The sequence below is a fragment of the Nerophis ophidion genome, linkage group LG04 (genome assembly GCF_033978795.1).
Source record: "Nerophis ophidion isolate RoL-2023_Sa linkage group LG04, RoL_Noph_v1.0, whole genome shotgun sequence".
In the NCBI taxonomy this organism is placed as follows: Eukaryota; Metazoa; Chordata; class Actinopteri; order Syngnathiformes; family Syngnathidae; genus Nerophis; species Nerophis ophidion.
The window spans coordinates 35,858,117-35,873,394 of NC_084614.1; the positions used below are offsets into that span (position 1 = coordinate 35,858,117).

Genomic DNA, 15,278 nt, shown 5'->3' on the forward strand with positions numbered 1-15,278 from the left:
TTTTATGTGAACATTATTGGAATTTATATGCGATACGTTTGAAATCATTATACAACGTGAATGTACAATAACCACCATACCAAAGGCTTACTTTGTCACAATTAAATGTTTCAGATCATCAAAAAAAACCAACTAAATATTCTAAAAAGAGAAACCAAATAAACACAAAATGCAGTATTATTTATAAATGAAAATATACCCAACAACCCCACATGAAAAGGCAATTGCCACTAAACTTAATAACTGGTTGCATTTAGCAGCAACAGCAACAATCAAACATTTGCAATAGCTGGCAATGAGACTTTTACATCACTGTGGAGGAATTTTGGCCCACTGTTTTTCAATTCCGGTTTCCGAGCATGAGCCGCCTTTTTAAGGTCATACCACAGCAACTCAATGGAATTCAAGTCTTGACTCCAACTAGACGAACTCAAAACCTTAATTTTTGTTTAAAGGGGAACCACACTTTTTCATAATTTTGCTTTTCGTACACAATAATTTTAAGAGATAAAAAAAACAAGTTTTTGGGTATTTTTGCATTCTAACTTGTAAAAATTGCCTTTTTTGGGTAGCTAGCAATGCAGCTAATGGGAGCAATCAATTCTACCTCTAAATCACTTTAAAAATATATTTTAAAACAGTCACCAATCCTTATTTAATGTTACGCAACATGTATAATAATAAAGCTGAAGCGAGATTGACATTATACGAGCGAACACTGAAGAACTCTCTTTCTAGCGTAATAACATCGACGTACTTCGGTATTAGCCGTAAAATCTAGATTCGGAAGGAGATAAGCAACCTACTATGTCAGCACGATACGCGTTTGTGTGTGTAATGCACAACACAATGCGATAAGACACCTACTACGTATCTGTACTGAATGTAAAACATGAAAAATCATTTAACAGTACCTGTAAAGTATTGGCCCACATTTCATGTTTTGTCTGTACACAGCTAGCCAGACAGCATATGCACTGTAATTGTAATAACACCAGGGTTTCCCACACATTCCTTTATTTGTGGCGGCCCGCCACGAAAGAATTACGACCGCCACAAATAAAAATAAAAAAAATTAAAAATATATATATATGTGTGTATATATATATATATATATATATATATATATATATATATATATATATATATATATATATTTTTTTTTTTTTTTTTTCCGGCTTTTGACTCGCTCGACTGCTCATAAAAGCAATGGGACTCTGTCTGTGAATGGAGCTTGTAGTTACATATTATATAAATATTATATAAATATGTATATAAATATGTACATAAAGTGTTGTAATTATATTCCAACTCCGCGTTCTTCTTGGTTATCGCCGCCGCTGTCTACCCCATCCCCCCGCCCCTCCCTCATATTAAAAAAAGACGTGTGTTCTTGTCTCTCATAACGATTGTGAACGATAAACAAAATGAAAAAAAAGAGCAGTTCCCCTTTAAAGTCCTCAGTGATAGATGAAGTCGTCACCGCTATATTCTTTCCAGACACGATCCAAATTAAACTTCATATAGATGATATAGATTCACCCAGTCTGTTTGATAACCCGAAAAATGGTCTTTTAAGATACAATTGTAATACATTTTGAGATTTTTAAATGTGTATGACTTTCTTCATAAGCTTTAAAGGCCTACTGAAACCCACTACTACCAACCACGCAGTCTGATAGTTTATATATCAATGATGAAATCTTAACATTGCAAAAGATGCCAATACGGCCCGTTTAGTTTGATAAATTACAATTTTAAATTTCCCGTGGAGTTTACTGTTGAAAACGTTGCGGAATGATGACGCTTATGATGACGCTTAAGATGACGCGTGTTTGTGACGTTATTGGTTGGAGGGGACATATTAGCCCAGCACCACAAACGGCTAAAAGTAGTCTCTTTTCATCGCGCAATTACACAGTATTTTGGACATCTGTGTTGCTGAATCTCTTGCAATTTGTTCAATTAATAATGGAGACGTCAAATAAGAATGCTGTTGGTGGAAAGCGGTGGATTGCAGCTGCCTTTAGCACCGAAACACAGCCGGTGTTTCTTTGTTTGTTGTGAAGCTTTAACACAGAGCGGTCAAGCGAAAATGTTTCTCTACGTCAACCAGCAAGTTTTTGGATGAGAAAATTGTGATATTAAGTCGGCTCTTACTGGAGACTTGAGTGGATTACGCAACCTCATCCTGCAGCTCAAAAAGGCAGCTGTGATCTTGGCTCCTCGGCTTCTCTCAGAGACACTGGCGTTCACCGCAGCCATCCGACTTTCAGGTATAACTTTATAATCTCACTAAAATACTATTTACACATTAAGCAGATAAGGGATTTTCCAGAATTATCCTTGTAAATGTGTCTAATTACATCTGAAACTCTCCCACTGCCGCCGCCTGGAGCCGTCGCCTTTTCTTTTTCTTCTTTTATTAGTGCTTCACTTTAACTTTCCTCATCCACGAATATTTCATCTTTGCTCAAATTAATGGGGAAATCGTTGCTTTCTATGTCCGAATTGCATTTACTGCTGATGGCTCACATTATAAACAATGTGAGGATGTGAGGAGCCCTCACACCGGTGACGTCACGCGCACATCATCTGCTACTCCCGGTACAGGCAAAACTTTTTTATTAGGACCAAAAGTTGCGAACTTTATCGTCAATGTTCTCTACTAAATGCTTTCAGCAAAAATATGGTAATATCGCAAAATGATCAAGTATGACACACAGAATGGACCTGCTACCCCCGTTTAAATAAGAAAATCTAATTTTAGTAGGCCTTTAATGACACTTTGTTTGTTTGACAAATTATACCAATATTACACACCAACGCTTAGTTTAAATTCAACAAAAATAATAAAAGAATAGTAATACAATTTTCCTGATGATTTTGATGGATAACTAACTTGCTTTTTCTTTAGTTTGGAAATCTGCTGCTCCACTTTAGCAATCTCTCTGTCCACACGGTCCATACTCTGAATCAGTTCCTCTTTTGAAAGCTTCGAAGGGGAAGTGTCAGGTTCTTCCCCGATGTGTAATGCAGGTCCACCTGGGCATTCCAATTTTACAGTGAATGGTGACTCCTAAAAAAACAGATTATCTTTATTAGATTACAAAATAACACCTTGACACAACAATGCAACAGTAAATCAATGACTTAAGCAGAGTTTGCAATATATTCACTTTTGGGGTACCATTCATTATCTGTTCAACAAGTGATAGTGCATGCAATGGCTATTTTCGGTTTTGATTTTTAGTTACCATATTTTCTATAAGCCGCTACATTTTCCCCCCTCACTTTAAACCCTGCCGTTTATACATATGTGCAGCTGATCTCTGAATTTTTCTTCACTAACGGGTAAAATATGGAATGGATTAAGCAAAAAAAAATCAAACAGTGTACTAAACTTATCCACTTTAAGATACTGTTCAAAATCAAAATGTTAAATTACAAAGGAAAAAGAACCCTGGTAAACATCTTGAACCTTATTAAAAAAGGAAAAGTCTTCAACTCCGACACTAAAGAAGACAACTTCAGTGGTTTCAGAGCACAGAGAGAGGATAAATAAAGACATCACTTCCTTTGATCATCTGTTTTAATGCCATGTTACAGGCACCATTTGAAAAAAATTAAGGTATGTAAATAAACATTTTCATTTACATTAATTCCTTAAATGTGAGTATCTCATTTGACAATGTACCTTATAGTTCGGTGCAGTAAATATATTTAAACATCTTTTTTTCTTCTGAAATTTAATGGGTGTGACTTTTGTGCCAGTGCGGCTTACAGTCCAAAAAATAGGTTATGTCGACGTCAGTCAGTCACTCCGGGTCGACAAGAATGAGTTCTACTGAACATGCGCACCTCAAAGAATTTGAATACCGTGATTGATTTCAGAAGCTGAAATAAGAGAGAGACCAGTTGAAGCCTCAGAAACATTTTGCAGTTTATTTTTGATTTATGAACTATAGGACTCAAAAATGTTTTATAAATTAAGAAATATATTCTAGAATTACTTTACTGTTTGTTGTAAATCTTTAGAATTAAAGAGTTTCATTATTTTAAATTGAACTACCAAAATAAATTAGCTTTAAACAAAAAAAAAAATCAAATTTATTGAGAATAAGATTTGCCTTGGTATGAATGCCATAGAAAGGAAGTGTTCTTCCTTAACAGCTTTGGCATGACATAAATAATGAATGCTGTCGCAAAATACAGCTGCAAGAGTATTCAATTGAGAGAAAAAATACATAAAAGTGAACATAATCAATTAGGGGCACAGTTCTTTACAATGTATTTGCGGGGGAAAAAACAATAGAACTTACCTTTTTGACCTCCACAGTGGCTCTGAAGCTGTCCTGTAACGTATGGTGCATGGGCATGAGAATACCCCCAGAAGGAGGGGTGCGGGCAATGTGAGTCTCAGCAATAGACTCCATGCGTGGGCGCTTAGACTCCAGTGCCTCATGTTCAGGCTGAGTTGAGATGGTGTGAAACTGCTGCTCATAACCATGGCGTCTCTCTGGAGGCCTGCAGAACCAAAAAAGCCCAAACAAATACACTCATGAACATAATCTTGAGACTTAAAGAAAATTACAAGTATTTACATTTTGCATGGGTGGATTGCAACCAAATTATAGAAGAATACATGTAAGAAAAGAAATAAGAGACAAAAAATAGAATGTAAAATGTATTAAAAACTGCATTTTAGGGATGTAACGATGTGGAAATTTCATATCAGGTTTATCGTGACCAAAATGATCACAATTATCATTATTATCACGGTATTGAATGTGCTCATAAAGTAATAGTTGCTGGGTTGAGATCATGTGACCTAAAGGCATTAATAGGTTTCAGGCGATGGTCTGGAGCTGCGGTGGGCAAACTTTTTGGCTCACGGGCCACATTCATTTTTATAATTTGACATATGGGCTGGGCGAGCACATGATGTATTTCAAAGCATAACATATCTTGGACCTAAGAGTAAACTTCCCAAACATGGGCTATACATCTATTTTCAACAATATCATATCAGAACCTCAAAGAAACACAAAAATGGTATTACAGGGTTGCCACCTACATTTTCTTTCAGTGGGAGCAGTTTTGATCACCCAGTGCGTCAAAGTCTAGTATCAGTTTTGTTGTGGCAATCTTTAAAACAGGTCTTTGCTTAATTTTGTCCTAATAATTGACAGGCCAGGTTAAAAAGACCAACAGGACGGATGTAGCACGCGGGTCGTAGTTTACCCATCAACTGGTCTAGAGTACCATTAGGCTACTGCTCATTTACCTGCATCAGTACAAATTTGGCCATATTTTGAAAGGTTTAGAGGCCAATTTACAAGCGATCATGAAAAAATATCTAAAATGGGATGAATTGGATTTATACACTCTTGTGAAAAATAATTATTGAAAGATTTAAACCAGGGGTACCCATTAGGTCAAACGCAATCTATCAGTAGATTGCGAAGGGTGTGTCAGTCTATTGCTAGCCTGGCATAAAAAAAAATACACCTAAAATTTGAGATCATCAATCTTCACTATGATTATTTGATTGACATTCATGGCATCCGAGAATCTTGTCAGATGAGCTCTGTATTGAGAAATATACAAACGACAGGAAGACGAGAAACACTTTTTATTTCAACAGACTCTCACTCCGAACCAGCTGTCAAAAGCCTAAAAACTAACTGTACAGTTCCTGTCTTCACGATAAAAGCGCTGCGCCATCCTGCCTGCGCCAACAAATTTAGACTCTCAAAAAGGTAGCGCACACAAGCTAGCAAGCTATGGAGTTTGGTGTCAATGTATTTCTTGTAAAGTGTATAAAAACGAGTATGGAAGCTGGGCAAATAAAATACCAAAAAATAACCACCTTCATGTGGTATTGGAAAGAAAGGAGGACTTTTTTTTCTCCTCGACAATGTAAATTCGAAAATGTTGAAGTTATCAGCACTACTGTGAATCCTGTCTGATTCCAATCAATACATATAGTATATACATATTCATATATATATACATACATATATGTGTGTATATATATATATATATATATATATATATATATATATATATATATATATATATATATATATATATATATATATATATATATATATATATATATATATGTATATATATATATGACCCGGACGCGGGTCACCGGGGCCCCCCTCTGGAGCCAGGCCCGGAGGTGGGGCACGATGGCGAGCGCCTGGTGGCCGGGCCTGTTCCCATGGGGCCCGGCCGGGCACAGCCCGAAGAGATAACGTGGGTCACCCCTCCAATGGGCTCACCACCCATAGCAGGGGCCATAGAGGTCGGGTGCATTGTGAGCTGGGCGACAGCCGAAGGCAGGGCACTTGGCGGTCCGATCCTCGGCTACAGAAGCTAGCTCTTGGGACGTGGAACGTCACGTCACTGGGGGGAAAGAGCCTGAGCTAGTGCGCGAAGTCGAGAAATTCCGGCTGGATATAGTCGGACTCACTTCGACGCACAGCAAGGGCTCTGGAACCACTTCTCTCGAGAGGGATTGGACCCTCTTCCACTCTGGCGTTGCCGGCAGTGAGAGGCGACGGGCTGGGGCTGCAATTCTTGTTTCCCCCCGGCTCAAAGCCTGTACGTTGGAGTTCAACCCGGTGGACGAAAGGGTAGCCTCCCTCCGCCTTCGGGTGGGGGGACGGGTCCTGACTGTTGTTTGTGCTTATGCACCAAACAGCAGTTCAGAGTACCCACCCTTTTTGGGAACACTCGAGGGAGTACTGGAAAGTGCTCCCCCGGGTGATTCCCTTGTCCTACTGGGAGACTTCAACGCTCACGTTGGCAACGACAGTGAAACCTGGAGAGGCGTGATTGGGAAGAATGGCCGCCCGGATCTGAACCCGAGTGGTGTTTTGTTATTGGACTTTTGTGCTCGTCACAGTTTGTCGATAACAAACACCATGTTCAAACATAAAGGTGTCCATATGTGCACTTGGCACCAGGAAACCCTAGGCCGCAGTTCCATGATCGACTTTGTAGTTGTGTCATCGGATTTGCGGCCTCATGTTTTGGACACTCGGGTGAAGAGAGGGGCGGAACTTTCTACCGATCACCACCTGGTGGTGAGTTGGCTGTGATGGTGGGGGAGGATGCCGGACAGACCTGGGAGGCCCAAACGCATTGTGAGGGTCTGCTGGGAACGTCTGGTAGAGTCTCCTGTCAGACAAAGTTTCAATTCCCACCTCCGGAAGCACTTTGAACATGTCACGAGGGAGGTGCTGGACATTGAGTCCGAGTGGACCATGTTCCGCACCTCTATTGTCGAGGCGGCAGATCGGAGCTTTGGCCGCAAGGTAGTTGGTGCCTGTCGGGGCGGCAATCCTAAAACCCCTTGGTGGACACCAGCGGTGAGGGATGCCGTCAAGCTGAAGAAGGAGTCCTATCGGGTCCTTTTGGCTCATAGGACTCCGGAGGCAGTGGACAGGTACCGACAGGCCAAGCGGTGTGCAGCTTCAGCGGTCGCGGAGGCAAAAACTCGGACATGGGAAGAGTTCGGGGAAGCCATGGAAAACGACTTCCGGACGGCTTCGAAGCGATTCTGGACCACCGTCCGCCGCCTCAGGAAGGGGAAGCAGTGCACTATCAACACCGTGTATGGTGCGGATGGTGTTCTGCTGACCTCGACTGCGGATGTTGTGGATAGGTGGAAGGAATACTTCGAAGACCTCCTCAATCCCACCAACACGTCTTCCTATGAGGAAGCAGTGCCTGGGGAATCAGTGGTGGACTCTCCTATTTCTGGGGCTGAGGTCGCTGAGGTAGTTAAAAAGCTCCTCGGTGGCAAGGCCCCAGGGGTGGACGAGATCCGCCCGGAGTTCCTTAAGGCTCTGGAAGCTGTGGGGCTGTCTTGGTTGACAAGACTTTGCAGCATCGCGTGGACATCGGGGGCGGTACCTCCGGATTGGCAGACCGGGGTGGTGGTTCCTCTCTTTAAGAAGGGGGACCGGAGGGTGTGTTCCAACTATCGTGGGATCACACTCCTCAGCCTTCCCGGTAAGGTTTATTCAGGTGTACTGGAGAGGAGGCTGCGTCGGATAGTCGAACCTCGGATTCAGGAGGAACAGTGTGGTTTTCGTCCTGGTCGTGGAACTGTGGACCAGCTCTATACTCTCGGCAGGGTTCTTGAGGGTGCATGGGAGTTTGCCCAACCAGTCTACATGTGCTTTGTGGACTTGGAGAAGGCATTCGACCGTGTCCCTCGGGAAGTCCTGTGGGGAGTGCTCAGAGAGTATGGGGTATCGGACTGTCTTATTGTGGCGGTCCGTTCCCTGTACGATCAGTGCCAGAGCTTGGTTCGCATTGCCGGCAGTAAGTCGAACACATTTCCAGTGAGGGTTGGACTCCGCCAAGGCTGTCCTTTGTCACCGATTCTGTTCATAACTTTTATGGACAGAATTTCTAGGCGCAGTCAAGGCGTTGAGGGGTTCCGGTTTGGTAACCGCAGGATTAGGTCTCTGCTTTTTGCAGATGATGTGGTCCTGATGGCTTCATCTGACCGGGATCTTCAGCTCTCGCTGGATCGGTTCGCAGCCGAGTGTGAAGCGACCGGAATGAGAATCAGCACCTCCAAGTCCGAGTCCATGGTTCTCGCCCGGAAAAGGGTGGAGTGCCATCTCCGGGTTGGGGAGGAGACCCTGCCCCAAGTGGAGGAGTTCAAGTACCTAGGAGTCTTGTTCACGAGTGAGGGAAGAGTGGATCGTGAGATCGACAGGCAGATCGGTGCGGCGTCTTCAGTAATGCGGACGTTGTATCAATCCGTTGTGGTGAAGAAAGAGCTGAGCCGGAAGGCAAAGCTCTCAATTTACCGGTCGATCTACGTTCCCATCCTCACCTATGGTCATGAGCTTTGGGTCATGACCAAAAGGATAAGATCACGGGTACAAGCGGCCGAAATGAGTTTCCTCCGCCGGGTGGCGGGGCTCTCCCTTAGAGATAGGGTGAGAAGCTCTGCCATCGGGAGGGACTCAAAGTAAAGCCGCTGCTCCTCCACACCGAGAGGAGCCAGATGAGGTGGTTCGGGCATCTAGTCAGGATGCCACCCGAACGCCTCCCTAGGGAGGGGTTTAGGGCACGTCCAACCGGTAGGAGGCCACGGGGAAGACCCAGGACACGTTGGGAAGACTATGTCTCCCGGCTGGCCTGGGAACGCCTCGGGATCCCCCGGGAAGAGCTAGACGAAGTGGCTGGGGAGAGGGAAGTCTGGGTTTCCCTGCTCAGGCTGTTGCCCCCGCGACCCGACCTCGGATAAGCGGAAGATGATGGATGGATGGATATATATATATGTATATATATATGTGTATATATATATGTGTATATATATATATATACATATATATATACATACATACATATATATACATACATACATACATACATACATACATATACATACACATACATACATATATATACTGTACATACATACATATACATATATATGTATATATACATATATATATATATATACACACATATATATTTATATATATACATATATATATATACACACATATCTTTATATATACACATATATATATATATATATATATACACACATATATATTTATATATACACATATGTACATATATAAATACATATATATAATATATATATCCATCCATTTTCTACCGCTTATTCCCTTTCGGGGTCGCGGGGGGCGCTGGCGCCTATCTCAGCTACAATCGGGCGGAAGGCGGAGTACACCCTGGACAAGTCGCCACCTCATCGCAGGGCCAACACAGATAGACAGACAACATTCACACTCACATTCACACACTCGGGCCAATTTAGTGTCGCCAATCAACCTATCCCCAGGTGCATGTCTTTGGAAGTGGGAGGAAGCCGGAGTACCCGGAGGGAACCCACGCATTCACGGGGAGAACATGCAAACTCCAAACAGAAAGATCCCGAGCCTGGATTTGAACCCAGGACTGCAGGATCTTCGTATTGTGAGGCAGACGCACTAACCCCTCTTCCACCGTGAAGCCACATACATACATATATAGATATGTATACATACATATATATATATATATATATATATCCATCCATCCATCCATCCATCCATCCATCTTCTTCCGCTTATCCGAGGTCGGGTCACGGGGGCAGCAGCCTAAGCAGGGAAGCCCAGACTTCCCTCTACCCAGCCACTTTGCCCAGCTCTTCCTGGGGGATCCCGAGGCGTTCCCGGGCCAGCCGGGAGACAGTCTTCCCAACGTGTCCTGGGTCTTCGCCGTGGCCTCCTACCGGTTGGACGTGCCTTAAACACCTCCCTAGGAAGGCGTTCGGGTGGCATCCTGACAAAATGCCCTAACTACTTCATCTGGCTCCTCTCCATGTGGCGGAGCAGCGGCTTCACTGTGAGCTCCTACCGGAATGCAGAGCTTTTCACCCTATTTCTAAGGGAGAGCCACGCCACCCGGCGGAGGAAACTAATTTCGGCCGCTTGTACCCGTGATCTCGTCCTTTCGGTCATGACCCAAAGCTCATGACCACAGGTGAGGATAGGAACGTAGATCGACCGGTAAATTGAGAGCTTTGCCTTCCGGCTGAGCTCCTTCTTCACCACAATGGATCGATACAGCGTCCGCATTACTGAAGACACCGCACCGATCCGCCGGTCGATCTCGCGATCCACTCTTCCCTCACTTATGAACAAGACTCCGAGGTACTTGAACTCCTCCACTTGGGGCAGGGTCTCCTACTTTAACCGGAGATGGCACTCCACGCTTTTCCAGGCGAGAACCATGGACTTGGAGGTGCTGATTCTCATCCCGGTCGCTTCACACTCGGCTGCGAACCGATCCAGTGAGAGCTGAAGATCCCGGCCAGATGAAGCCATCAGGACCACATCATCTGCAAAAAGCAGAGACCTAATCCTGCGGCCACCAAACCGGAACCCCTCAACGCCTTGACTGCGCCTAGAGATTCTGTGCATAAAAGTTATAAACAGAATCGGTGACGAAGGAAAACCTTGGCGGAGTCCAACTCTCACTGGAAACGTGTCCGACTTACTGCCAGCAATGCGGACCAAGCTCTGACACTGATCGTGCGGGGAGCGAACCCCCACAGGACTTCCCGAGGGACACGGTCGAATGCCTTCGCCAAGTCCACAAAGCACATGTAGACTGGTTGGGGAAACTCCCATGCACCCTCAAGGATCCTGCCGAGAGTATAGAGCTGGTCCACAGTTCAACGACCAGGACGAAAACCACACTGCTCCTCCTGAATCCGAGGTTTGACTATCCGGCGTAGCCTGCTCTCCAGTACACCCGAATAAATCTTACCGGGAAGGCTGACGAGTGTGATACCACGATAGTTGGAACACACTATCCCCCTTCTTAAAGAGAGGGACCACCACCCAGGTCTGCCAATTCAGAGGTACCGCCCCCGATAACCACACGATGCTGCAGAGTCTTGTCAACCAAGACAGCCCCACATCATCCAGAGCCTTAAGGAACTCCGGGCAGATCTCATCCACCCTCGGGGCCTTGCCACCGAGGAGCTTTTTAACTACCTTTGCAACCTCATCCCCAGAAATAGGAGAGCCCACCACAGAATCCCCAGGCAATGCTTCCTCATAGGAAGACGTGATGGTGGGATTGAGGAGGTCTTCTAAGTATTCCATCGAACCGATCCACAACATCCGCAATCGAGGTCAGTAGAACACCATCCGCACCATACACGGTGTTGAAAGAGCACTGTTTCCCCTTCCTGAGGCGGCGGATGGTGGTCCAGAATCGCTTCGAAGCCATCCGGAAGTCGTTTTCCATGGCTTCCCCGAACTCCTCCCATGTCCGAGTTTTTCCTCCGCAACCGCTGAAGCTGCACACCGCTTGGCCTGTCGGTACCTGTCCACTGCCTCCGGAGTCCTATGAGCCAAAAGAACCCGATGACTCCTTCTTCAGCTTGACGGTATCCCTCACCGCCGGTGTCCACCAACGGGTTCTAGGATTACCGCCACGACAGGCACCAACTACCTTGCGGCCACAGCTCCAATCAGTGGCTTCGACAATAGAGGTCCACTCATACTCAATGTCCAGCACCTCCCTCGTGACATGTTCAAAGTTCTTCCGGAGGTGGTAATTGAAACTTTCTCCGACAGGAGACTCTGCCAGATTTTCCCAGCAGACCCTCACAATGCGTTTGGGCCTGCCAGGTCTGTCCAGCATCCTCCCCAACCACCGCAGCCAACTCACCACCAGGTGGTGATCGATAGTGTGTCCAAAACATTAGGCCGCAAATCCGATGACACAACTACAAAGTCGATCATGGAACTGCGGCCTAGGGTGTCCTGGGGCCAAGTGCACATATAGACACCCTTATGTTTTAACATGGTGTTTCTTATGGACAATCTGTGACGAGCACAAAAGTTCAATAACAAAACACCACTTGGGTTCAGATCCGGGAGGCCATTCTTCCCAATCACGCCTCTACAGGTTTCACTGTTGTGGCCAACATGAGCGTTGAAGTCCCCCAGTAGGACAAGGGAATCATCCAGGGAAGCACTTTCCAGTAATCCCTCAAGTGTATCCAAAAAAGGTGGGTATTCTGAACTGCTGTTTGGTGAGTAAGCACAAACAACAGTCAGGACCCGTCTCCCCACCCGAAGGCGGAGGGAAGCTAACCTCTCGTCCACTGGGTTGAACTCCAACGTACAGGCTTTGAGCCGCGGGGGAAACAAGAATTGCTACCCCAGCTCGTCGCCTCTCACTGCGTGCAACGCCAGTGTGGAAGAGAGTCCAGTCCCTCTCGAAAGAATTGGTTCCAGAGCCCTTGCTGTGCGTCGAGTTGAGTCCGACAATATCCAGCCGGAATTTCTCTACCTCGCGCACTAAGTCAGGCTCCCCTCCCCCCCAGCGAGGTGACGTTCCACGTCCAAAGAGCTAGCTTATGTAGCCGAGGATCAGACCGCCAAGTGCCCTGCTTTCGGCTGCCGCCCAGCTCACAACGCAACCGACCTCTATGGTCCCTCCCATGAGTGGTGAGCTCATTGGAGTTGTGACCCACGTTGCCTCTTCGGGCTGTGCGGGGCCGAGCCCAATGGGGACAGGCCCGGCCACCAGCCGCTCGCCATCGTGCCCCAACTCCGGGCCTGGCTCCAGAGCGGGGCCCCGGTGACCCGCGTCCGGGTACCTTAGACAGATCATTTTAATTAATTAATAATATGTAATATTCAGCCTGATCATCATTATGTAATTGAGGACTCCACCAGAAAATGTTATAAAATAATTTTCACAATATTTTAGCCAGCCAGAATTATTCCCCCCACCGTCATATTCCAAAACCGATGAGGTGGCGACTTGTCCAGGGTGTACCCGCCTTCTGCCCGAATGCAGCTGAGATAGGCTCTAGGTCTTTGGGCTGCCGTCAGCATCAGTAAAGACCTTAATTTGTGTTGTGGAACGGCCTGTGTAATTTTATTTAGGGCATGTTCTCCCTGTGACTGTGTGGGTTCCCTACGGGTACTCCGGCTTACTCCATCTCCAAAAACATGCACCTGGGGATAGGTTGATTGGCAACACTAAATTGGCCCTAGTGTGTGAATTTGAGTATAAAAGTTGTCGGTCTATTTGTGTTGGCTCTTCATTCGGGCGGAAGGCAGTGTACACCCTGCCTTCCGCCCGAATTTAGCTGAGATAGGCTCCAGCGACCCCGAAAGGAACGAGCGGTAGAAAAAAACCTAAAATGACTGTCTAACTGCTTCAAATTTTTCGGAAGTGGTGCTTTGCATCAAAGCCTTGCTTGTGCAGTTCAACAATCCTGCCACATTCAAAGCCTTTTTGCCTTTGCCATCAGGAGGCCATGACAATGAAACCGTTACACTATAGAATGTTTGTCTTGCTCCTACGTTTTTGTTTTAAATGTTGATGCACTAAATACATTAAAGCAATCCACCAAGCCAAAATTCTAATAATTTTAATTTTATGCTGGTCCTTAAAGAAAACTGCATTTCTTTGGAATTTTATTCATCACCTACAATGCTTATGTGAGACAATAATACATATTTCCCTTTTCTGTGCACTCTAAAGAAAAAAAAGAAAAAACTGCTTGTACCAGGCAGCTGAAAATGCAAATGATGAAGAGTGAACTGTTTTGCCTATAAAGCCCTTCAAAATACCTCCAACAACGTTTTATGTACAAGCTGTAAGTATGTATGTAATATTGTAACGGACACATTCATGATCATTTATAAATTTTTATGTATTTTGGTCATTTTAAGCATTACCCGAAGTTTTTTACTTGGCCCATTGATTTAACAGAGCGCATTGCAACAACAACAACAACAACAGCATAGCGAGCATGTTCTGTGTTTGCAACCAATAATTATGGCAGACTTCAGGAGAGCCTTAGAGTGTTATCATATAGGACTATGGCTAAACATTCCATGGGCAAAATAAGAATATAACAAAACAGTCACTAACAATGTCCACTCTCACTGGGATTGTTGTATCTTTCAGCACGAAACTTGCACTCGAGCTGGAATAGTCAGCATATCCTTACCCCTTAGATTAAAAATGCGGGGAGCACATGCACATGCTATGTTCCATTTGTTAAGAGCCAGCCAAGTTCAGAGTAAGTATCCACTGCTTGAGTCAGTCTGGATTTTTACATAGTGTGTGGAATTTCAAATTCAAATTAGATTTTTAACGTAGCATTAACTTTTACTGACTCAAAGACAATACAGCGGCAGCAGAAGATGTTCAAGCAGCTAGATTACCTCTTGCTAGTGGCCAGAGGAGAACATTGAGCATGGTGATACTAAACCAGAAAAGTAGTTCTTAGTTTTTACAATAACAATGTCACTTTAGTTTGGGGAATACTGTATGCAGGTCCCAGCAGGTAAATGGGGTGTTGTTGACAATTTGATAAGCAGACCAGATCACCACCTCATAGCAATTTTTTACTATTTAGACCGCACAGAAAAGGGAAAGACGTGTTAGTGTCTCAATGATGGAGTGGATCATGGGCAAAATTTACTTTCATTAATTTTGTATTTTCTTTTTATTACTCCTAAACAAAAGCATCAATGCTGTTACAATCCAACAGGTTAGATATTTGAGGAAACATTTGTTACCTTTCAGTCCCAGGGTGGAATTCAGATAGTAAAGACGGTCTTCTTCGTCCCTGTGGATCCTGCAAGTGAGACCGGTAATCCTGGACAGTGAACTCCTGAAAGCAAGATGAGCAAATCACATATATTTTCAAACAATATTAACAAGGTGATATTAACATTATT

The 15,278-nt window shown here is 44.6% G+C and overlaps 1 protein-coding gene across 7 annotated transcripts in view; it reads right to left on the reverse strand.

Annotated features, from left to right (window-relative positions):
- Positions 1 to 15,278, reverse strand: part of ncor1 (nuclear receptor corepressor 1) — a 132,662-nt gene that overhangs the window by 93,005 nt on the left and 24,379 nt on the right. For all 7 annotated transcript variants that reach the window (XM_061897967.1, XM_061897966.1, XM_061897965.1 and 4 more), the window contains exons 3-5: positions 15,117 to 15,211; positions 4,323 to 4,527; positions 2,903 to 3,079 (exon numbers count right to left, since the gene is read on the reverse strand). In XM_061897967.1, the coding sequence (XP_061753951.1) occupies positions 2,903 to 3,079; positions 4,323 to 4,527; positions 15,117 to 15,211 (477 nt within the window). The remainder of the gene's footprint in view (positions 1 to 2,902; positions 3,080 to 4,322; positions 4,528 to 15,116; positions 15,212 to 15,278) is intronic.